Source organism: Pelodiscus sinensis, chromosome 3 (assembly GCF_052426305.1).
Source record: "Pelodiscus sinensis isolate ZL-2025 chromosome 3, ASM5242630v1, whole genome shotgun sequence".
In the NCBI taxonomy this organism is placed as follows: Eukaryota; Metazoa; Chordata; order Testudines; family Trionychidae; genus Pelodiscus; species Pelodiscus sinensis.
This window is the reverse complement of record NC_143054.1, coordinates 179,340,097-179,366,519: the sequence shown is the minus strand read 5'-3', so window position 1 is coordinate 179,366,519 and position 26,423 is coordinate 179,340,097. Positions and strand designations below refer to the sequence as shown.

The window sequence follows — 26,423 nt, the reverse complement described above, 5'->3', positions numbered from 1 at the left end:
TACATTGTAACATTTAAACAATCAAATTCCTGTTGGTTAATAAAATACCATGACTCCCCAATAAATTCAAGTGAAATCTGACCAATTTGCCATACTCAGGTAACCTGATTTTGAACAAATTAATTCTGCAGATTATTTTTTCAAGCATACTTCTGCAGATTAAGCAAACACTATGAAGAATATACATACTTTAAATATTTGCTTCTTTTTCAACCATGTCCCTACGGTACACGTTACATTTCCTTTTATTGATAGGTCTTTGTTTCTTTAATTCTTCATGGCTGTTGTATTGTTACCTTTATACACTCACACCCTAATATTCAGCTCTGAGTTTGATTAGGCTTTTTATCCTTGTTTTGTAATTACAGTAGGGGTATGTCTAGACTATATGCCTCTGTCACCAGAGGCATGGAAATTAGACTACCCGACATAGTCAATGAAGCCGGGATTTAAATATCCCCGGCTTCATTAAAATGAAAATGGCCACTGCGCAGTGTCAGGTCAGCTGATCGTCGGCACAGCGTGGCAGTCAAGACGCAAATCGGTTGACAGGGGAAGCCTTTGTCGACCACTCCTGTAAACCTCGTTTCACAAGGCATAAGGGAACGGTTGACAAAGACGTTCCCTGTCGACTGATCCACGTCTTGACTACCGTGCTGTGCCGACAATCAGCTGAGCCGGCACAGCGCGACAGCCATTTTTATTTTAATGAAGCCAGGGATATTTAAATCCCAGCTTCATTGACTATGTCAGGTAGTCTAATTTACATGCCGCTGGCGACAGAGGCATGTAGTCTAGACATATCCTAGGTTACTTTTTTGCATGCTCTTATTACTTATTTTAAAAGACGCTTTTTCCTATTTGGCCAAAAACATTGAAAAATATAGTTCATAATTTTCTATTCCTATGCCATAACCCATTAGTTTAAATCTTGTCTGTACATTTTGCTTGTATTCATATCCCCATTGTTCTTCTGGTTTATGAATTTTCAGATGTGACAATTATTATCTGGAGGCAGAGAGAGAAATGATATACTGTGTTTAGCACTGCTCCAAGTGAAATTTACAAACAAAAGGTAATGTATCTTACACAAGAGACAATATATATTGAGTACAACCAAAATATGCTGAATGCAAATAAGCAGCACTTTCTACATAAGTCAATACAATACATAGCCTCCCAACTAAGACAGAATACTATACCTAGGAATTTAGTGCTAACATCACATTTGTATAGACACACTTCCAAATCACAGCCCGTAGTCTCAGATCTGGCCCTCTGTGCCCCCAGAGAGGTTTCACTGAGGAAGCACATACTATGATTCTGTTAATTATTCTCCTCTTAGATTTGTGCAAAGGAGCATATGGCTACAATATCCAATGGAGGGAGAAGGCCCATAGCATACAGAACTAGGATATACTGAATCAGAGAATTCCTACTATTACTCTGACCATGCTACCATATTCACCAGCCAGCTCTGCTCACATTTCGTGGCTGCCTACAGGCCCCCTCATACAGGGGAAGTTGTGTGACACATTCACTCTGTCACAACTTTCTCATGGCTAACACTTTACTGCTGGTAGCCCCATACCTTGGATATGTTAGCAGACTCCAACCTAGACTTGGACTAAAAGTAACACATTACCTGTAAGATACTGACTGATCTGTTTTAACCTAACACTAGTGTTTCCTATCTTATATGAAGTTTTCCTTTTTCATTTTTGAGAGGTGCTGAAGTGCCTTCTGTCTTATTAACCATTACTCTTAAACCTTTAAAGGACAAAATTGAATGTAAATGGTGTTAGCTCACCAATCCAATAAAATGGTAGCTGATTAAAAAAAAATCCCTGTAAAAACTGACATATCACTCATTCTTCTTGCAAGTTTGCATGCAGCTTACAAAAAATGAAAGTGACACTGGCATTTTTTCTTGAATCCTTAGAAAATGTTGGAATATAGATTATCTATCAGAAAACTGTCAAGCTAGATTTTTAAGTCAAGCAGACTAAAATGACCTCAAATGAGCAGTTTTCTTAGTTTTATACCCCAAAGCTAACTGCTGAAAAATGAGAAGTTATGTCCTCAATTTGACTTCTCTTATTTTTAATGTCCCTATGCATTCCTGCGGCAACACTAATCAGTTTTGGATTTATAATAAGGTCTTTCTTGTGTATCAGGCTACATAATATGCACATAGCCTTTTTTAGTCTACCTGAATATTATGGAGCAAATCTTGAGAGCTGGGGCACAGTGAATGCCCCACAAAGCAACACATTTAGAGGAGTCAAGGGGCATTTGCACACATTTCAAAAGATAATTAGATATGCTGTTACCTAACTGTATGCACAAGTATAGGTTGAACCTCTCTAGTCTGGTGCCCTCAGGACCTGACCAGTGCTGAACCAGAAAATTTGCCAAACCACAGGTCCATATTATCTAGCAGCATTGCCAATGCTTCCACTGTTTACTGGGATCTTAGAAGACATTTGGGGGTAAATTAGAGGTAAATAACAGCACAGAACTGAGAACCAAGACTGGTAAAAGAAACAAACTTTATGAGACTGCTGGAAATTTGGCCACATCCATGATCAGTGGACATCTAGCTATCTAAAATCATGCTGGAACACAGATGTTCCCAGCCAGAGAGTGCTGGACTAGAGAAGTTCAACCTGTATTTCTTTGTTTCATGGATGGAACAGGCAAGCATGACTTTGGGGGACCATCATTTGTACCAGTCTTAAAAATTAGGTGCCACATGGAAAAAAACTGTTTAGGTCACCTCAATTTTGTGTGTATATATAGTTAGTTAGGGTACGTCTACACTACAGCGCTAATTCGAACTAACTTAGTTCGAATTACTTAATTCGAACTAATCTAATTCGAACTAACAGATCCAGACTAAAAAACTAGTTCGAATTAGCATTTTGCTAATTCGAACTAGCATGTCCACATTAAGTGGACCCTGAACCGGGGTTAAGGATGGCTGGAAGCAGTGCCGGCAGGGCATCAGATGAGGACTTAGAGCGTGAAGCTGCTGCCTCAGGCTAGCCGAGGGCTGTGCTTAAAGGGACCCGACCCACACCCCGGACAGACAGTTCTCAGGGGTGCCCCGCTTGCAAAGCAGTCCTGGCTTGGAGTGCCTGGACTACCCACACTGGACACATCACACCACTCGGCCATCAGACCAGCTGCACTTGCCGCAGGCTGCCATCTGGGGAGAGGGAGCAATTGGGGGGCTGCAGGAGAGCTTCCACCCCCAGAAGCCCACAGAGCCAGCCCAGTCCTCCCGATCGGGGGCTCGTACCCCATTCCTCCCTCACCTCCTTCCACTTACCCTTCCCTAGCCCCCTTCCTGATGTACAAAATAAAGAAAACGTGTGGTCAAAAATAGAATCTCTCTTTATTGAACAAAACTCGGGGAGACTGGGAAAAGGAGGTGGGAGACGGGAAGAGAGAGGGTGGGAGAGGGGAGGGCAACTAAAATGATCAGGGGTTTGGAACAGGTCCCATTTGAAGAAAGACTAAAGAGACTGGGACTTTTCAGTTTAGAAAAGAGGAGACTGAGGGGGGATAGGATAGAGGTCTATAAAAGCATGAGTGGGGTGGAGAGGGTGCATCAAGAAAAGTTCTTCATTAGTTCCCATAATAGAAGACTAGAGGACAACAAAGGAAAGGAATGGGTAGCAGGCTTCAAACTAGTAACAGAAAGTTGTTCTTCACAAAGCAAAGAGTCAACCTGTGGAACTCCTTGCTGCAGGAGCCTGTGAAGGCTAGAACTAGAACAGAGTTTAAAGAGAAGTGAGATAAAGTCATGGAGGTTGGGTTCATGGAGTAGTATTAGCCAGGGGGTAGGAGTGGTGTCCCTGCCCAAAGTTTGTGGAAGGCTGGAGAGGGATGGCATGAGACAAATGGCTTGGTCACTGTGGGTATGTCTACACTACGCCGCTAGTTCGAACTAGCGGGGTAATTTATGCATACCAAACGTGCAAATGAAGCCCGGGATTTGAATTTCCCTGGCTTCATTTGCATAAGCCGGCCGGCGCCATTTTTAAATGCCGGCTTGTTCGAACCCCGTGCCGCGCGGCTACACGTGGCATGGGCTAGATAGTTCGAACTAGCAAGCCATTCCGAACTATCTGTATGCCTCGTGGAACGAGGTGTACAGATAGTTCGGAATAGCTTGCTAGTTCGAACTATCTAGCCCATGCCGCGTGTAGCCGCGCAGCACGGGGTTCGAACAAGCCGGCATTTATAAATGGCGCCGGCCGGCTTATGCAAATGAAGCCCGGGAAATTCAAATCCCGGGCTTCATTTGCACGTTCGGTATGCATACATTACCCCGCTAGTTCGAACTAGCGGGGTAGTGTAGACATACCCTGTCTTCGGTCCATCCCATCCAGGGTCCCTAGGGTTGGCCGCTGTCGGCAGACAGGGTACTGGGCTAGATGGACCTTTGCTCTGACCCAGTACGGCCATTCTAAGCTCAGAGCTCAGGGTCGGGGGTCTCAGTATTTTCATGCACACCTGTTCCTGGGTGGCCAGGTTGGCAGCTCTCCTGCCCTAGATGGCCACTTTCCTGTGCCTAGTGCGGAGGTCGTGGACGAGGTCCACGATGTCCGCACTAGACCAGGCGGGTGTCCGCTTCTTGCGGTCCCGGGCAAGCTCCCGGGAGCCCCCAGCCTGGTCCCGGGAAGAGGGGGAGGGCTGGGGGGCATCGGGTGGCTGGCTCGAGCCGTGCCGGATGCAGGGTCTGCTAGCTGGGTGCTGGCAGGCTTGCACCTGGCACGGGCACCGTAGCCAGCCGTGCCCCTTTAAGGGGTCCGGGGCCAGGAGGGGGGCAATAGAGTTTCCCTGGTGTTGGCCAGAGTGGCCACCTGGGAAAGCTGGGGAGGGCTAGCCTCCCACTAGTTCGAATTAAGGGGCTACACCTCGTAGAATGAGGTTTACCTAGTTCGAACTAAGCGCTCTGCTAGTTCGAATTAAGTTCGAACTAGCGGAGCACTAGTGTAGCGCCTATCAAAGGGTATGTCTACACTACCCTTTGTGGAACGAGGTGTACAGCTAGTTCGGATGAGGAAGCCTAATCCAAACTAGCTAGTCCGTGCCGCGTGTAGCCGCGCTGCACGGGGTCCGACCTAGCCGGCATTTAAAAATGGCGCCGGCCGGCTTTATGCAAATGAAGCCCGGGAAATTCAAATCCCGGGCTTCATTTGCAACTCCGTATGACTACATTACCCCCCCTAGTTCGAACTAGGGGGGTAGTGTAGACATACCCTTAGTTAGTTAGTTCTGAATTTTTAAATCAGCAATTTTTACATTCATACAAAATGTGCAATCAGTGTGAGACTCAGAATTGCTCACCATTGGCCAAACTGTGCTTCCTTTAACATTAAGGGGAATTTCAACATTGACTTCAGTGGCAGGAGAGTTATGCCAGACTAAGATCTTATAGAATACTCTTTTTCTACTGCTCTAGTATAGGACAAGGTTTAGCTTGCTTTGTATAACTTACACCATCTGATCCTCCATTGGGATGAGTTTCAATTCACCTTCATTGCATCTGCCATTAATTTCTTGCATGTATGCCCCTGCTAACATCACCTTTTGTTTTTTTCGTATTCTTATAAAAGGATCTGTTTGAGATTTTTATAATATACTGGCCAGAAGAAATAATGCTGTACATTCTCTTCAAAGGAAATATTTTCTCCATACGCTGACCATTTCCTGCTCGTCACAGTGCATCTTGCAGTTTTTCTTCCCTTACCTTAACACTAATCATCTCCTAATTTTTGACAACTCATTCAATGCATAGCCTATGTCTACTCTGCAGTTATTTTTTGGAAAAAGGTACACAAATTGCAAACCGCAATTTGTGTACCTTTTTTCCAATTCTTTTTTCGGAAGAGGCTTTTCTGACATTTGGCCCATGTACATGAGGCCAAAAATGGGAAAAACCTCCTCTTTCAGAAGAGCCTTTATTCCTCATAAAATGAGAAATACAGGGCTTCCGAAAGAGTGCACCCTCTTTCTTAGAAACTGATCCAAAAAAGCAGATGCGTTCCCTGGACACGAAAGAGTTTTTCTGGGATACCCGGTATACCAGAAAAACTCTGTAGTGTAGACATAGCCTCATACTTAGTTGAATATGATGCCCATTTTCCACTGCTAGTGCTTCTTTCATTATTGTTCTGCTTTTAGAAAGCTTATCTAATCTACTTCCTGCTGAAGCTGCACAATTCACTACTTAACTGAGCCTACCTGAAAAACTCATGACTGTGTTGACCTCAATGATGCAAAGTTTTTGTTTCCTCTCAGAAAAAAATCACTAGCAAAATAGTATGTCCAGAATATTATACTTTCCCCCTACTTGGTTTCCATTACTTTACCTTTTCAGCAATGAAAGATGATGATGAAGCATACTAAGAACGTAAATAGTTAACTGGTTAACCATAAATGGTTAACCGGTTAACTGTTAAGGGCTTACCAGTTCGAGCCCTGTGGGGCCCACTGTAGGCTGGGGGCTGCTCCAGCTAGCCAGAACAGCCCCCATCTGAGGAGGGCCCACCCAACACCCCTGCCACAGATTACACACTGGCTCCGTGGGAACGGGGCCAACAGGGGGAGGCTTTGCTGCAGCCGTTGTTGGTCTCACTGTTTATTGCAGAGCTTGCAACACATATAACCTGTAAACACAGAGGGTGCCTCTACACAGCAGGGTTTAACTTGAGCTACGCCAATGGCATAGCTTATTTCAAAACAGCTTATTTGGTAATTGGGAGCATCTACACAGCACTTATTTCGAAATAGAGCACTCTTCCTCTGACTTCCCTTACTTTTGAAATAGAGCACTCTTTCTGGGTATGTCTACACGAGGAGTAACGGTAGTTCGGACTAGGAAGCCTAGTCCGAACTACCTAGTCCGTGCCGCGTGTAGCTGCGCGGCACGGGGTTCGAACGAGCCGGGATTTAAAAATGGCGGCGCCCGGCTTATGCAAATGAAGCCCGGGAAATTCAAATCCCGGGCTTCATTTGCAATTGCGGTATGCCTACATTACCCTCCTAGTTCGAACTAGGAGGGTAGTGTAGATATACCCTCACTGACTTCCCTTACTCCTCATACTAGGAGGGTAACAGGAGTCAGAGTAAGAAGTCCTCCAGCTTGACAGTATTTGGACATTATTTTGAAATAACTGCTTGCTGTGTAGATGTGGACTAAGGTATTTCGAAATAATGTTAGTTATTTCAAAATCATATTGCTGTGTTGACATATCCTAAGATTTTTAGCAATTACACGGTTACATTTTTAAATCACTTTTTACATTCCTAAAGCATATTGTGTAAAATATAAGTGTAATGCAATAATGTATCTTTAGCAATATGTAATCAGCCAAACTTTACTTATGAATGCATGCACACAAGTCTCACTGGCATAAATGGGTGTTCTGCATATGCATGTGAGTGGAGAACATTATCCAACAGGACTACCGGTAATTCCTTTGAGAGATTCAGCTAAGACCATAAACTAGTAAAGTGATGCTCAAGTGTTTTGTGTCATCAGATCCTCAAGCTGGAATTCTGTATGCACATTTTGCAAGATATAAAATGTTGCTTGCTGTGTAGATGTACATGAATATAGTTAAATATTCCCCTCTCTGCCTCTTGCCTGCATCTTCATAAACTCAGGCCACTGCTCCTAAGTCTTTTGCCCTTCTGGCTTCCTAACTGAATCTATCACATGAGGTCAAAAAGAAGAGAGTAGGTCAACATATGAAGGATAGATTTTAAAAACAACAACACACAAATGTACAGACAAATTCAGAAGGTTAAGGCACAATACAAGATTAAACTGGGTAGGGCCATAAAGGATAACAAGAAAACATTTTGCCAATATACTATATATTTGAGAGAGTATCTCTGTCTGTCCAAGAACTCCTCCGAAATGGTAAGAGCTAGGACCACCACATTTGGTATACAGGTTCCTCTTATAACTTAAATCAAGGTCAGTGTTTGGTTGTGCAAGGAAAATGGGATGTGCCTGGAATGGGACTGCTTCTCATAAAACCATATAGAAAAGAGACCAAATCACCAGCCCCTAGCCTCCCACCTCCTAGGTTCCTCTAAGGGAGGACAGAGGGGCTGAAGCTTTCCTTCACCTCAGATTCTTCCAGGAACATTGCTGGCTATTCCCCTTCATCAAGGAGTAAGGGGAAAGTGCATAGTTTGATGCATTCCTCTAGAGAATAATGTAGCAGACATCAATGTAAATTAAGTAGGCTCTGAGGCGAAAATAGGAAAAGAGCTAGTTAAGAATTATTTCAACAGATTAGATTCTTCAAGTCAGCAGGACCTGAAAGAACACATCCTAGAATACTTAAGGAACTGCCTGAGAGAGATCTCTGAGCCATTATTGATTATCTTTGAGAACTCGTGGATGATGCAAGAGATCCCAGAGGACTGAAAAAGGGCAAATATCATACCGATCTATAAAAGGGGAAATAAGAACAACCCAGGGAATTATAGACCAGTCATCTTATCTTTAGTATCTAGAAAGATAGTGGGACAAATCATCAAACAATCCATTTGTAAGCACCTAGAAGTTAATAAGGTGATAAACTTCATTTATGAACAAATCCTGTCACACCAACCTAATGTCTTTCTTTGGCAGGGTTAACAAATTCCTGAATGTGGCGAAGAGGTAGCTGTAATAGATCTTAATTTTAGTGATACAGCCTATACACTGGGGGTGTGTCTAGACTACATGCCTCCTTCGACGGAGGCATGTAGATTAGCCAGATCGGAAGAGGGAAATGAAGCCGCGATTAAAATAATCGCGGCTTCATTTAAATTTAAATGGCTGCCCCGATCTGCCGATCAGCTGTTTGTCGGCAGATCGGGGGAGTCTGGACGCGATGCCCCGACAAAGAAGCCTTTCTTCATCGACACAGGTAAACCTGGTTTCACGAGGCTTACCTGTGTCGATGAAGAAAGGCTTCTTTGTTGGGGCATCGCGTCCAGACTCCCCCGATCTGCCGACAAACAGCTCATCGGCAGATCGGGGCAGCTATTTAAATTTAAATGAAGCCGCGATTATTTTAATCGCGGCTTCATTTCCCTCTTCCGATCTGGCTAATCTACATGCCTCCGTCGAAGGAGGCATGTAGTCTAGACACACCCTGGGTGCACAACTAGTTCGAAAACCATACTCAGAAAGTACTTATTTATAGTTCACAGGCAAGGTGGTAGGGCATATCAAGTGGGGTCCTATATAGAGTACTGCCCTTGGTCCACTTCTGTTCAATATATTCATAAATTACTTGGATAATGGCATTTAGAGTACACTTATAAAGTCTGTGGACAATTTCAAGATTGGAGGATTTGCAAGAACTTAGGAATACAAAATTAGAATTCAAATTTTGGCTAAGATCAAGTGTATTATCTTAAACTGGAATAACTGTCAGAAATAAACAAGATTAAATTCAGTGAGGACAAAAGCAAAATACTTAATTTAGGAAGGAAAATATCAACTGCAAAAATAAAAAATGGGAAATGACTGTCTAAGGAGGAGTATTGTAGGAAAGGATCTAGGGGTTATAATGGTTCACAAACTAAACATGAGTCAGCTATGGAGTATTGTTGCAATAAACCAAACTCCATTCTGGATGTAAAGCAGGAATGTAAGCAACACACAAGAAACAATTCTACTCTACTCAGCACTAAGGATGTTAAGGACATTAGATGACTATCTGATCCTGGGCTTAGTGCGGCACAGCCACTTTGAAACGCAATGGTGGCATTTCAAAGGGGCAGCGCCACATAGCTGATCCTGGGCTCCCTCCTACCAAAGTTCCTCCTATCAGACTCTTCTTTTTCCATTGTATGAGGAACAATCAAATTCCAAGCATATCCCATTGTCTTGCCACAATCAAATCCTTTCCTTGCTTTAAGTTATGATAAGAGGAAGCGGCATACCAAATGTGGTGATCCTAGCACTTACCATTTAGGATGATCACTTGAAGAAATGGATTCACAGACAGACAGACAGACAGAAAAACAGTTGGGCTGTGTCTACATTGGCACCCCTTTCCGGAAATGGGATGCTAATGTAGACTTCGGAATTGCAAATTCCGCGGGGGATTTAAATATCCCCCACGGCATTTGCATTTACATGGCTGCCGCTTTTTTCCGGCTTGGGGATAAGCTGGAGAAGAGCGCCAGTCTAGACGTGATTCTCCGGAAAATAAGCCCTTTTCCGGAGGATCTCTTATTCCTACTTTGAAGTAGGATATTTTCCTGATAACATATTATGTACTTCCTTGTCCAACAAGTTTTTTTTTCCCTGTAATAATGGCTTGGCCTGAAGAACAGATATAAATTACACTGAAACTTCAAAACCTACAAAAGGGGCATGCCTACAACTACTGAAGCACATCTATAGTAACAAATGGTACCTCCAGCTGTACAGCACATCTGACCACTTTTCTGGAGAAGTAGTTCAACTGTGACCCTGAAAGACCTACTAACCCACAAAAACTGCTTTGTGCAGCACCCAGATGTTCCACAGAGATTGGGCTGGTTGCCAGCAATCTTGATTTTGCTGAGGTCATTCCACTTCCCAAAGTGCTGTTTTCAGTATGGTAACAATTAATAAAATAACTTTCGGAGATCGGGGAATATTATTGAGGTTCAAACGCTTGGATGACATTTTAACACATTCACCATATTGAGTATGATGCAAAATTATTTTAGTTCAGATCAGAGGGCTATTTTGCTGATCACTGTCAGAACTCGATCTGAGCAACTCCTATAGGGTATGTCTACACTACAATGTTAGTTCGAACTAACGGACGTTAGTTCGAACTAACATTCATAGCTGCTACACTAGCGCTCCGCTAGTTCGAATTTGAATCGAACTAGCGGAGCGCTTAGTTCGAACTAGGAAAACCTCATTTTACGGGGATTAAGCCTAGTTCGAACTTACTAGTTCGAATTAAGGGGTGTGTAGCCCCTTAATTCGAACTAGTGGGAGGCTAGCCCTCCCCAGCTTTCCCTGGTGGCCACTCTGGCCAACACCAGGGAAACTCTATGCCCCCCTCCCGGCCCCGGACCCCTTAAAGGGGCACGGGCTGGCTACGGTGCCCGTGCCAGGTGCAAGCCTGCCAGCACCCAGCCAGCAGACCCTGCACCTGGCACGGCACAGAGCCACCCACCCGATGTCCCCCAGCCCACCCCCTCTTCCCTGGGACCAGGCTGACGGCTCCCGGGAGCTTTCCCTGGACCGCAAGAGGCGGGCACCTTCCTGGGCTAGTGCGGACATCGTGGACCTCGTCCACGATCTCCGCACTAGGCACAGGAAAGTGGCCGTCTAGGGCAGGAGAGCTGCCAGCCTGGCCACCCAGGAGCAGGTGTGCATGAAAATTAAGGGGGTCCACTGAGACCCCCGACCCTGAGCCCTGAGCTTACAATGGCCGTCCTGGGTCAGACCAAAGGTCCACCTAGCCCAGTAGCCTGTCTGCCGACAGTGGCCAACCCTAGGGACCCTGGAGGGGATGGACCGAAGACAGTGACCAAGCCATTTGTCTCGTGCCATCCCTCTCCAGCCTTCCACAAACTTTGGGCAGGGACACCACTCCTACCCCCTGGCTAAGACTACTCCATGGACCCAACCTCCATGACTTGATCTCACTTCCCTTTCAACTCTGTTCTAGTTGTAGCCTTCACAGCCTCCTGCAGCAAGGAGTTCCACAGGTTAACTCTTTGCTTTGTCAAGAAGAACAACTTTCTCTTACTAGTTTCAAGCCTGCTACCCAGTCCTTTCCTTTGGTGTCCTCTAGTCCTTCTTTATGGGAACTCAGGAAGAACTTTTCTGAATGCACCCTCTCCACCCAACCCCTGCTTTTAGAGACCTCTATCCTGTCCCCGCTCCGTCTCCTCTTTTCTAAGATGAACAGTCCCAGTCTCTGTAGCCTCTCTTCATCTGGGACCTGTTCCCAACCCCTGATCATGTTAGTTGCCCTCCCCTCTCCCAGCCTTTCTCTTCCCCTCTCCCACCTCCTTTTCCCAGTCTCCCCCAGTTTTGTTCAATAAAGACAGAGTCAATGTTGGAAGAAACGTTATCTTTATTTTGTACATCAATAAGAAGGGGGGCTAGGGAAGGGTAAGTGGAAGGAGGTGAGGGAGGAATGGGGTACGAGCCCCCGATGGGGAGGACTGGGCTGGCTCTGTGGGCTTCTGGGGGTGGAAGGTCTCCTGCAGCCCCCCGATTGCCCTCTCTCCCCAGATCGCAGCCTGCAGCAAGTGCAGCCGGGCTGATGGCCGAGTGCTGTGATGTGCCCACTGTGGGTACTCCGGGCAATCCAAGCCAGGACTGCTTTGCATGTGGGGCACCCCTTAGAACTGTCTGTCCGGGGTGGGGGTCGGGTCCCTTTAAGCGCAGCCCTCGGCTAGCCTGAGACAGCATCTCCACGCTCTAAGTCCTCCTCTGATGCCCTGCCGGCACTGCTTCCGGCCATCCTTAAGCCCTGTTCAGGGTCCACTCAATGTGGACTTGCTAGTTCAAATTAGCAAAACGCTAATTCAAACTAGTTTTTAGTTCTAGACGCGTTAATTTGAATTAGCTTAGTTCGAATTAACTAATTCGAACTAAGTTAGTTCGAACTAACTTTGTAGTGTAGACATACCCATAGAGACAATCTCTGCCTTGAAAACAAGACAATCTTAGGATAGGAAAAAGGACTCTTATTACTCTTTTTTTTAACAGATGGAGCACTTATATACGGAGAGATTAATGGTACTCCTTATAAAAACATTCAGTATTGGTCTAATTTTGCTCTCCTTAGAGTTTTACTGTGGATTTAATTGGGATTAGTGTTAGTTCAATGCTGAGTGCTTTTGAAAATCCAACTCTAAGGGATTTGGTCATACAGGAACACTTAGGAAGTGAAGCCAATGCTCCTAAATCTTATACAGTGACTTAACCTTAAGGTCATCTTTCCTCCCTAACAGAATGATGTCTGAATTCCAGCTCAATTTGTTCCACTAGGACAAAAACATGGTACTGTTCAAGTACTAGAATGGCTGAACTCAGCTTAATTTATGAGATTTCCTAAATAGCCCACACCAGTAGGACTGCAGGTAAAGGCAAAGAAAGCTAGATTTAACCTGGGATTATTTTATCTAATGTAGAAAATTTTCCCATTACTTAAGTTTCATGACTTTGTAGTTGGCAGAAGTCAATAATTTGAAATCATTCTTTTGTGACTGCATAGCTAAGTCCTTTAACACACATAGGAATTTATTACACTATCAATATTCATTCATATTTTTTTACAACTTTTCTCAAGGGTGAAGACCAGAACGCCAAGGGCTTGTTAAGAAAACTGTCTCTTTCATAAGTACAGCTGTTCATCAGATAGGCAAGCCAAATATAGTCATGAACACCCAAACACTGATCACTCATATTCATCTAACATGACAGTAAAAAAAAAATCACAGCAGACTTTCATAGAATCATAGAAGCACAGGGTTGGACAAGACCTCAGGATGTCACCAAGTCCAATCTCCTGCTCAAAGCAGGACCAATCCAGGGCTTTGCCAAGCTAGGACTTAAAAATCACTAGGGATGGAGATTCTACCACATCTCTAGGTAACCCATTCCAGTGCTTCACCACCCTCCTAGTGAAATAGTTTTTCCTAATATCCAACCTAGATCTCCCCCACTACAACTTGAGACCATTGTTCCTCATTCTGCCATCTGTCACTACTGAGAACAGCCTCTCTCCATCCTCTTTAGAACCTCCCTTCAGGTAAAGACTGCTATCAAATCCCCCTTTACTCTTCTGTAGACTAAACAATCCCAAATCCCTCAGCCTCTCCTCGTAAGTCATGAGCTCCCGCCCCCTAATCATTTTGAATGTCCTCCGCTGGACTTTCTCCATTGAGTCCACATCCTTTCTGTAATGAGGGGCCCAGAATTGGACCCTATACTCCAGATGTGACCTTACCAGTGCCAAATAAATGGGAATAATCACTTCCCTAGATTTGCTGGCAATGTTTCTCCTAATGCAACCTAATATGCCATTCGCCTTCTTGGCTACAAGGACACACTATTGATACATACCCAGCTTCTCATCCACTGTAATCCCCAGGTCCTTTTCTGCCAAACTGCTGTTTAGTCAGTTGGTCCCCAGCTTGTAACAGTACTTGGGATTCTTCCATCCCAAGTGCAGGATATTAACTGAGCAGAACTGTTTCTGGCTTTGTTTTGTTTCTTGGCTTGTTGCATTTCCTGGCTTTTAATACAAATTATATCAATAATTTACAGTGATCAGTTATGATCAGATCAATGTCAGAAGGAGGTACATAGGTTCTCATATAATCAGACCACAGGAATTTGCAAAATAATAGGATGGCTATTTCCTTTACCAGCCATGGGTATGTCTACACTACCCCGCTAGTTCGAACTAGCGGGGTAATGTAGGCATACCGCAATTGCAAATGAAGCCCGGGATTTGAATTTCCCGGGCTTCATTTGCATAAGCGGGGCGCGCCATTTTTAAATCCCCGCTCGTTCGAACCCCGTGCCGCGCGGCTACACGCAGCACGAACTAGGTAGTTCGAACTAGGCTTCCTAGTTCGAACTACCATTACTCCTCGTGGAATGAGGAGTAACGGTAGTTCGAACTAGGAAGCCTAGTTCGAACTACCTAGTTCGTGCCGCGTGTAGCCGCGCGGCACGGGGTTCGAATGAGCGGGGATTTAAAAATGGCGGCGCCCCGCTTATGCAAATGAAGCCCGGGAAATTCAAATCCCGGGCTTCATTTGCAATTGCGGTATGCCTACATTACCCCGCTAGTTCGAACTAGCGGGGTAGTGTAGACATACCCCATGATAGACAGAGGCCTAACACAAGTTTTGAAAAAAAAATTAAAGATTATTCAGAAGATTATGTGTGGGAAACTATAATTCCAAGACAGAGAAAGAATAAACCTGTGTAGGGCATTTCTGTCAGTGAGGGACCCATTCAATGACAGAGAGAAAAGCAAAAAGTTCAGGAACATGGAATTTTCCTTCAGACACAGTGCAGAATAATTTGGAGCCTTAGATAACACATTACTTATAGTTATATAAAATCTTCAGAAGTTAAATTTAGTAATGGCAGTGAATTGGGATGGAATACAAATATATTTCTTTTTAACATAAACACTATCTCAGATGATGAAAATATTGTAAAGATTTGTAGAAATTCAATTTCAGGAGTCTCATTGTATCAGCAGGACCTTTGTTGATAATTCACATTCTGCTGAGGGACCATTCTCAATCTCAGCTCTTTCTTGCTCACAGAAGAACTTCATTGAATGTGATAAAGTCAAATCAATATAAAGAAGTTTAGTATCAAGCTTTACCTGGCAAATTCTGCTATCCATTACAAACATGACTTCAATGGACTTGTAACCAAAACCAAAACTTAGCTAGTTTGATATAGCAACCATTTTGCCTGCTTTTGGCACAAAAAGTAACTGTTAATAGCACGCTGCTGCACTATGTAACAGTTCATGACAAGAAGTGAATGATAATGTATCCAGTTAAAATTACAGGGGAATGTGCGTAAGCAAAATGTAATTACCCATGTTAACAGATGGACACAAAACACTGGAAAACTCTTCCATTCTCATAAAAAGTCTCTGGGATTTTAAACAAGTAAGAAGGATTTCAGTTTAATCTCTCAGCTTCAATGCTTCCTATGTTTATTCCTGACTCAGAGGGAAAATGCTGTGTATTGCATTATCTACATCTCTGCCTGCAGCACCTGGGTTGTCTGGATGCTCATACAAGTAATGACCCTGCCTCTCCGTGCTTATCTTATAAAATGAGTAAAATGAAGAAACAGCTGCATTAAACATAAGAATATCCATAAGGTAACAAATGTTACTTTCATTGTACACTTTATACATGGACATACTGAGTTCTGACATCTTGCTTCCTACTGAAGTATACATTGAACTGAAATGATTTTCAGTTGCTTAGAAATGCCTTGATCGTGATGTTTATTTCTTGTTGTTTTTAAAATATTAAATGCACTGACATGCCAGTAGTCACTATAGGTAGAACAGATCAAAAAAATTATAAGAGCTAAATGGAACATGGATAGGGCCCTATGATTCATGGCCTATTTTGGTCAATTTCATGATCATCAGATTTTAAAAATAGTAAATATCATTATTTCAATTATTTAAATATGAAATTTCATGGTGGTGTAATTGTAGATTATGGTGAGGGCACTGAGGCACTTGACAACTCACAGGGGCAGAGCCCAACGGGGTTGTGGATTTGCTTCAAGACAGAGTCGATTAGGGATAGATAGTTGCTTTTATTAATCTCGCTACATCACTACAATTACAGGCTTAATACTGCCAGATGGTTACTGCAAAAGTAATATGCCAATAAGTATAGGCGAAGCAATGCATAAATGAGTAACAGGCACCTGGAAATGCTTATGCCCCTTCAGTTCTACGGGGAGTCCCATTCTGGTCACCTCGCACTAGGCCGCAGTGGACGTGGCTCCAACTGGGGGACCCAGGGCACCCTTCGAGGTTTAGGTCCCTGTTGAGACTCACAGAGGGGCAGGTCTCCCAGTGATCTTATACTACAGTTGTTTACCAGGTGTGCACATACGTGGCTCAGTGCCATTCTTATAACTTTCATGAGCTGAGACTGAGGTCAAACTTGTTTACTGCTCAGTAGTTTCCCAGAAAAAGACAAGGGTTAAAGCTGATAAAGCTGCTGCTGCCAGCAGCAGTGCAGAAGTGAGGATGCATGGATATAGTCTGGAGGCCCTCAGACAGCAGCTGCCACTCTGCAGCTGCCCACCTTTGAAGGCTGCTGAGATGATGTAAGTATGGCATGGAATGGTATTGCCACCCTTCCTTCTGCACTGCTGCTGATGGGGTGCTGCCTTCAGAGTTGGATACCCAGCCAACAGGTGTCATTCTCTGACTTCTCATCTCTGAAGACAGCACAGAAGTAAGGATGGCAATCCTGCAATACCTCTAAAATAATCTTGTGATACCCTTGCCCCCCATAACTCCCTTCTGGGTCACGACCTGCAGTTTGAGAAACTCGGGTCTCCCCATTGAAATGAGTATAAGTATAGCCTAAAAGCACAAAAAAGACCATATTTCACAGAGGGAGACCCTATTTCACAGTCCATGATGCATTTTTATGCACATAATTTTGATAGGGCCCTAAACACAGGGCACTGACATATAGGACCTAATTCTCCACCTTTGCATACATTCAGCCATTGGTTTCTGTTGACTAGGAAGATGTTGCTGAACTGCTCTGTTACTTTTGGTCTGAGTGAGAGCTGGTGTATAAAGATGGGTCTCACAATATGGTCTACACAAGGCAAGATTTGGGCTCATTAAGATCCCTTGCAGCTTGGTGTTTAACTACTCTGAGGAAATGCTCTGTCCTCAACTCCCTAGACTTCAAAGTAAGGATAGCTCTGAGTGTCCCAGTAATTGAAGCCACCATGAGGGATCCCACAGGAAGAGTTGGAATACCGAGAGACCATTCAAGTTAAACCCACGGAGGGCTTTAAAGAACAGAACCACCCCCCACCTTGAAAGGGAACCAGAATAAAATAAGCCACAAACCCTTAGTTTTAGCAGGGTGCTATAAATGGCTATAAGACTAGATTTAGATATTCCTAAAATATCTCAAGGAAAATACTGAAGTTCTATAACTGTGAAAAGTGCATTTTAACAAATACTATTTTCTTTTTTCTTAATATATTTCAGTTATGTTTTTCGATCAAATAAGTTGCCGAGGTGGACAAACTAAACAAGCAATTCGTGAATAATCCACTAACATATAATTCTACATGTTGGTTCCACATTTTTAGGGCAATAGAGTACAAAATCACTGACAGAACTAGGACATCTATTTCATGCATGAAGTAGCACTTTATTGTGATAAAAGTATCTTTATCTTTTATTTAATTGATTGAGGTCTCTGGCTAGTTCCAAGATCCTGCAATAGGTTTCCACATTCTATTTACCAGAGTTTAAAATAAATCAAACATTGTACCTGTTGGATTTTTAGAAAATGATATAACTATTTCAACTACTGAAACTTTCTATCTCAGCAAATATAATTTAATAATTTCAGACATTTCCTTTGTTCACCATTTCACTTATATACTAATTGAATTGGTGGTGTCACCTCCTACAGTTCAGCCAATTAAACTTTACAGAGCTTATCTTTTATTTCAGCTTTCAAATTAGCCTAGAGCAGTAGCTCTGTCTTGTATGCTAAACATCCGTAACACAGTACAAGAAGCTTCAAGGATACTAAAAGCAATTAGTACACATTTGCATTTTCTAAACCATTTTAGGGTATAATCTGGAAATGAAGGGAGAGAGACTTTCCCATTTGGGCAGAGTCTTCATGGTCATCCTAAAAATCCAAAGAAGCCCTTATATAGATGAACTCTGTGCAATTCTTCCACATTTAGATTCTCTCCCAGGCACCTAAGCTAAACGCAAACACTGATTTAAGCATCATTTGGAAATGTCCCTTCCCTTTCCACATATCAGCATTTTATACAGTTTGCTACTGAGAAAAATGGACTGTATCTAGCAAGCTGGCTGGCTAGCTATCTGGCTAGCTGGCTGGATCTAGAACACTAAACAGCAACATAGATGAGAAGGAAAAGAGGCAGCAGCAGAAAAATGCACAAGATTTTACCACCTCCAAATTGTAAAGAGCTTTAAGATGTATTTCCTGATCCAATCAGCTGTCAGATAAAAATGGTGCCATGTTAGCACACACAATCAACTTATGTCTATTAACTGACAAATCATTCATTAATTTATCTAAAACAAAGAACAAAGGCCTATTTGTGTGCATTGACGTGAATAGGTCTGTGTCTTCGGGTAGAATCTGGCCCCATGTATTTTTACATTTGTGTAATTTTTGCAGTTTTTTGTCCAGAGCTTTGTTCCACAAACCATCAATGTACAATATGCAGAATGGAGCCACAAAAATTGTATTCTCCACAGTATAGTATACAGTGATGAAGCATTCCTTACCTTACATTATTACTATTATTACAGATGAACAGCTCCCCTTGGAAGGTATGTATTCCAGAAAACAAAATACAGACCCCTGAAATCCTGTTTCAAGAAAGAAACTCAATTCAATCCATGTGACTTCTGTGATATTTATACTCAACACAGAGAAGTTAATTAAACTTCCATGAAGTTAAGCAGAATTTTTAAGATCAGCAGTGATCTGAATACAAATAGTGGACATTGCAGGCTCTCAGAAAAACAACATGACCTGATTCTGTCCCAGTGGAAGTTAATGCAAAACTCCCAGTGAAGTCAAGGGGAGCAGGAATAATCCCCCGTATCTTAAATTTGTCATTTAATTTTTTTTTAATCAAGAGGAGTTTTGAACATTTCTCATTTCCCTAGGTATCATTCTGTATTTTTCACAAGAATACTACAAATAACACCTCAATAGGAGCCAGGAAATATTGCCCCTTGATCATCACTATGATTTTACTGTTCTTAAGAGTATAACAGGCATGTGTTTAGAACTGTCAATGTTTTCTTCCCTCTCTTCCTTCTCTACTTACCCGCATCTTTTCCAACACTGGTAATAACAATTACTGTGAGAAACCAAAAATCAGATGTATTTTTCAAAAGCTCATTCTAAAGAACAAAGCACAGATCCCTATGCAAACAAAAGAATCACAAAAGATTTCTATCCTACAAGCTCTCAGTACAAGGGTAAATTTCCTCTCTACTTTTGCTCTCACAGAAAACAAAAATGTGATTGATAACCTAAGCAAAATATCCTGGAACTACTCTTCCAAACATGCACCACTCTCATTCCAAAGGGTTAGCTCCATGCTGAGTAGGGATGTAATTGACTAGTCAACTGTCCGATAAGCATAAGATTTAGATAGTTTAGTGACTCGACTAGTCAGTTCCCCCTCCCTTGCTGCCTCTATCAGAGAGAGTCAGCAAGAGGGGGAAGCAGGAGCTGGTGCTGAGGGGAGGCCGCTTAAAAGCCAGTTCCCCCCCGCTCCTCCCCAGCATCAGTTCCACATGGGACAGGGGACGCAGAGGCACAGAGGGAACAGCATGAGCGAGGACTGAAGCAATGCCCTCTCACGCCAGGTTTCAACTGTGTCACTTCTGCTTTTGAAATGTAGCAAGAGCAAGAACCCATGAGGCTCTTGCTACATTTCAAAAGCAGAAGCACCTCAGAGAGCAAGGGGCGAACAAGAACTGAAGCAGGCTGAACACAGTCAGAACACAGGGCAAGTGGAGACTGCTTGAGTCCCCACTCGTCCCTTGCTCCCTGCTGTGTTTCTGCTTTTGAAATGGAGCAGGAGTCCCCCGGGGCTCTTGCTACATTTCAAAGGCTGAAGCACCACAGTCAGAACATGTGTTCCCCACTGCTCTTCTGCCTTTAAAATATAATAAGAGCTGCAGGCAACTCTGACTACATTTAAAAGCCTGAAGCGCAGCCAGAATAGCGAGCGCCCAACCTCCCTCTTATCAACTAATTGAGTAGTTGATGGAAATTCCATTGACTACTCGATTAGCTGATTCATTGAAATTTAACATCCCTAATGCTGAACAGTAATTTTATTTCACTCTTGTGAGAATACACAGCCTACCTCACCCCTTCTATCCTTTTCAGTACCTTAAGAATTATGTTCTGGACATATCACATTCCAAATATGATTAACAAATGTGGAGCTTTCAAAAGACTAATACTAGACTCTAATAATTTAGAAGCCTCCCTCCCAGATATTCAGCTGGTGTAAATCAGAGGATCTCCACTGATGAAAGTGGAATTAAGTCGATTTATACTAGCTGAGGATCTGGACTATCCTGTTTTCTTATGAGGCCCAATCAATTAAGCTAAATGCCAGTCTTTCACATACATCACTCTGAGCAACCATGGTTCACAGCATAAGTCTGTGAAATTTCTCATGGTGAGTATAAAGGCCATGGGAATCTGTGGGCATTCACTTCTTGAAATATTTAGAAAAACTATTTTTTAAAAGGGGAATTCTTTGCTTATTTCAAGCACTTGTGTTTTTTTTTTTCGAAGTGATATTATTTGGAACTGGAGATGAAACTGGAAATGGAATAAATTATGTTTTTATTTCTATGGTGGACTCTTGTTTGCTTTCATTTTTTGCTATAACACCTAGAATTCCTCAGCCCAATTGGCTTTTCCTGTGTCCCAATTCACCAGCCCCTTTGTGGCAGTTTTTAGGAAAAGGCTTATAGTCCCTTTCACTCATATCTGAGAACCTAGTCCAACAACCAGTAAAGTCAGTGGAAGATTTTTCCATTGACTTCAGTGATCTGATACATGATTCATACTCCTATCATGACTCAGCCTTCCCTGAGGTCAGAGCCAGTCTCTCCAAGGTTCCCAAGAGTAGGTATCCAGCACATTTCATCATCCAGTACCATTTGTTTGAAATACAGGGACACCAGTACAAAGAGAACACTACCTATGCGACTTCTTCACTTAGGAACACAGAATTTCCAAAAATCGGCCCTCAGTATTCACACCTGGAATAAATGAGATTTCAGTGGTGTTACACCGGTGGAACTGGGAGCTGAATTCAACCCAGGATACACAATACTCTTCTATTTTTGTCAGAAGACCATGTCTAAAAGCACTACTTGAAAACAAACATGAAATTATTCTGGCTATGAAATATGACAATAAATGCTGTAAGTGCTTGTTCACATACCTCAATGCCACTTTTAGCTCTATACACAGAGTTGTCCACCAGTATCTGTCCAGTACTCATTTACAAACTGTCTTATTCCATATGCATGGTCTTCTGCCTATCAGTATAACAATGTCTTGATTACATCCTTGTATTATTTCTTCTTTACATAACTAATTTGTATCATTTCAAATATATTCTTGTATCTAGTTACAATGTTTATTTGTTTAACCAACTGCATAGTCTGTATACCTAATTGCTTCCAAGGTTGGGTACTTTCTCATACTAGTAATGATCCCTTCAAAACACAAATAATTTGTTTAAAAAAAATCCTCTTTATGAGAAATTCCAAATACACAAAACATTGAGCACAAACTACCTATACTGCAGGGAACATTATTATCAAGATGGCCTCTCAATCGAAGTATAGTTTATTTTACATTGAAATCTGAATTTCAAAATAAATATTTATCTGTTTGAAAAGCTATTTTTGCACTTAATCAAAAGAATCTTTATATGTCTTCAATCCTCACTCATTAAACTAGCTTCTGTTACCACAGTCTTTTCTCCAGGCAGAGGATCTGCCCTCTAAAATTTAATTTTTAAGACGTGTAAATATTTTTTTTAATTTTGTTTGTCTAGCCCAAAAATCCATTTCTCTTCTCTGGCATCCTCCAGGAAAGGTGTCTATCCCCACAATATCTTTGGTTGGTGTTAATGATCTGGATGAGGGGATTTAATGATCTGGATGAGGGGATGGATTGCACTCTCAGCAAGTTTGCCGATGACACTAAGCTGGGGGGAGAGGTAGATACGCTTAAGGGCAGAGATAGGGTACAGAATGACTTAGACAAATTGGAGGATTGGGCCACAAGAAATTTGATGAGGTTCAACAAGGACAAGTGTAGAGTCCTGCACGGAAGAATCCCAAGCATAGTTACAAGCTGGGGACCAACCGGTTAAGTAGTAGTTCTGCAGAAAAGGACCTGGGGATTACAGTGGATGAGAAGCTAGATATGAGTCAACAGTGTGCCCTTGTAGCCAAGAAGGCTAATGGCATATTAGGTTGCATTAACAGGAGCATTGCCAGCAGATCCAGAGATGTCATCATTCCCCTTTATTCGGCTTTGGTGAGGCCGCATCTGGAGTATTGTGTCCAGTTCTGGGCCCCCCACTACAAAAAGGATGTGGACGCATTGGAGAGGGTCCAGCGGAGGGCAACCAAAATGATTAGGGGGCTGGAGCATATGACTTATGAGGAGAGGCTGAGGGACTTGGGTCTGTTTAGTCTGCAGAAGCGAAGAGTGAGGGGGGATTTGATAGCAGCCTTCCAACTTCCTGAAGGGAGGTTCCAAAGAGGATGGAGAGAGGCTGTTCTCAGTAGTGACAGATGGCAGAACAAGGAGCAATGGTCTCAAGTTGTGGTGGGAGAGGTCCAGGTTGGATATTAGGAAAAACTATTTCACTAGGAGGGTGGTGAAGCACTGGAATGGGTTGCCTAGGGAAGTAGTAGAGACTCCATCCCTAGAGGTGTTTAAGTCTCGACTTGACAAAGCCCTGGCCAGGTTGATTTAGTTGGAATTGGTCCTGCCTAGAGCAGGGGGCTGGACTTGATGACCTTCTGAGGTCTCTTCCAGTTCTATGATTCTATGATTCTATGAAATTTATCAGAATTACCATTTAGACAAGATGAGAGAATAGAAGTAATCGGGTTGTGTATTAATCTCATGATTTTTTCTATGCATTAAAATTATTTAAGAAAATTTTGCAACTTGCTATCTTTGTAAGATTATTTAGTTAGTATCTTGGTAATTTTCAAAGAAACATACTTATAACAAATTACTGGAAAAAGCTTCAATCTGTTTTCTGAACTGTAGGGAATTGTTTTTCAGACCTTAACTAAAGACCTAATCTTTTCAGTGACTGTATCACTAAGATACAGTACATAATAAGAAGCTTTCATTATTTTCAAAGTGTATTGTCAATGATGGATTTTCTTTCTCTAAATCAAATGTGGATGGATGTTTCCAAGTACGTGCACAGACAGCAAATTCAAACAAATACTGCTTTGTCACAGGATCATGTTGTCAGGATATTTCCTACTGATTTTTCTGACCCTTTGTGGATCTCCAATACATTTATACACCTTGTCATGGTGTCATGCTAACACCGTGACAGTTAATTGTGCGTCCAATCCAAACACCTCTTGCCATTCATTTTCTATTGGAATGTAATTTCTCAAGCTTTGTCTCAGCAAAAAAAAGTGAATTATGTTATAAACGTGTATTGTCCAAACATGGTGGGAAAGGCAGTTTTAAACAGTTAAGAAACTTTTCAGATATTCTTTTTTTTACACCCTGCTAACTCAAACAGTATTATTTGAAAAACTCATAGGGTGGTGACTTTAAGGGTGACTTGCAACCGTAGGCACAGCCTTCAGCAAGGGATAGTGTGAAACAGTTTCATCTGAAGAGTAGTCTTGCCAGGCATCATGATTCAGCCATTCATCTTTGTTTCAATTTCTCCTCAGCTTCCTCCTGGCTGCTAGGCAGTTGGGAAGGTCTTAGTAATCTACTAAATATATATATAATATCCCAATGCTGACTTGATCACTCTGACCTCAAAAAGGGGAGGTGCATTTGTGGTTTCACCCATTCCCTATTTCTTCCAATTCAGGGATGTAGTAAACAGGCAACTAGTTCCACTTATTCCTAAATATTTGCATTCAACATCTGGACAGCCCATGAAGTTTTATTCCACCGTACTCCTTTGCGTAGTCCAGGTCTGAGCCTGCCCAGAAATAAGCACTATGATCCCACTTCTGTGAAGTGTAGAATGCTCCCATCTCCCACTGATCCCAGCCCTCCGCAGAAAGATTCAGCTCTGCATGATGAAGTTTGTCCTTTGAACTAGCATTAAGGTACAGATGCTTGATACCAATGTTGCTCAATGCATTAAGCCTCACCTCTTCACCTCTCTTCAAGAATTTTTGAAAAATTACATCTTGCAATATTCATCCCTTACCTCTATTTCAGCATATAATTATCATAATAACTGTAACCACACCCATGTGACTGGGCAATTCAGAGGAAAGGAGATATCTGAGGGACTTGGAACTTTTGCTCAGATAGTGCTGCTCATTTCTCTGCTAGTACACCAATAACCCTGATTATTTTCAATCTGTAACAAGAGTAGCAGTAGTTTAAGACTATTTTTAAGAGTACTGATATAACTGGATGTAGCAGTGCACCAAGGGATCAGCAGATTGAGGGAGTCACACTGAGATGTTGATCGATGCTCTGGTCAATTTTCATGAGGGTTAGCACTAGGTTTGCTGCCTATCTGTATAAAAAAAAGAATAGAAAATCATTGACCCAGCCTGGTAATTCTAAGGCTTAAATGTGGACACTCTATTCACACCTGATCTTAAAAGCAATCCCACTGAAGCCCATGAGATAAGAAGAGTAATAAGATCTATTAAGTGTCAATAAAAATATCAAAATTTGGTCTTAAGATTTTAAGAGTTAAAAATAATAGGCATGGGACTATTTAAGTCACTAAATTGTACCATCCACCCTTTATACATTAAAAAATAAAACAATATGAAGGTCACTCAGTAAAAGATACAATTTCAATAGTTTAAATCCATTTATAAATTTAATTTTACCTAATCGGACTAGATATTTGTGCCATACCCATCACCACAACATCAGAGTGTTTGTGCATTTTTTATTGGACTTAAAAACAAAATATGAGCAATACTTTCAATGTGCTTCAAGCACTGGACAGGTAGGTATAAACTCTATCATCAGATTCTAATTTGCATCCAGTAGAACTATTTGCTTATATTTGCAAAACATTACTGCAAGCCTAAAACACAGAAGCATCTTTAGTGAATTCTCCCAGCAACACATTTTTCAAAAATTGACATTTAAACAGCTGCAAGACTCTGAGCGGTGATCCTCTAAACAGCACCTCATAAGCTATTGAAAATAAAATAAGGAAAAACAAAGAAGGACTTGTGATTATTTTAGTCACTGATACATTTGTAGTAATATATGAATCTCCATTATGCTCAGGACCAAATGCAGCCCTACTGTTACCAAGCATAATGCTGTTGAAATCAATGGTGTTACATCAGTCAGAGGCTAGCCAGAATTTATGTGCTAAGGTTCATTACACAATGATTAAAAAGAGAACATGGACTCTCATATACCACTGTTTATGTAAGAAATTAAATCTTGTTATGTTATTATATTAAACATTATAATACAATGTTGCATTGCTCCATTATGCTTATGATTTATTCTAAAAGTCAATAAACTACAACTAAAACTGAAAACACTATATAAACTAAGCTGTGCTTTCAAAACAATACTCACCACTATAATCTTTCTTGCAATTACATTTGCTACTTTGACTATTGGGTCTGTGCTCCTTGTTAGAGCAATATAAGGCTGGACCATCTCTCTTCTCGGAGATTCTCACAAACATTTTCTACGGTTTTGATCCCCATGAATTTGTTTTACAACTCATCAGATAGAGATTCCAAAGCCAAAATTTGATTGACATCTTTCTGTCAACATGACCTGAGTTTGAAGTCAGTGACAAAGCTCCTCAGTGTAGTTGAGTCTCTTGTGGTTCTAATTAT

General features: G+C 42.1%; 1 protein-coding gene across 4 annotated transcripts in view; it reads right to left on the bottom strand.

Annotated features, from left to right (window-relative positions):
• The window catches only part of CCDC85A (coiled-coil domain containing 85A), a 162,514-nt gene that overhangs the window by 89,990 nt on the left and 46,101 nt on the right, over positions 1-26,423 (bottom strand). Inside the window, exon 3 of one of the 4 annotated variants that reach the window (XM_025184187.3) lies at positions 14,908-25,114. The exons of the other annotated variants lie outside the window; for them this stretch is intronic. Within the exon in view, the coding sequence (XP_025039972.1) occupies positions 25,098-25,114 (17 nt within the window). The 3' untranslated portion in view covers positions 14,908-25,097. Of the gene's footprint in view, positions 1-14,907; positions 25,115-26,423 lie in introns of those variants that run through there. 4 annotated transcript variants of the gene reach the window in all.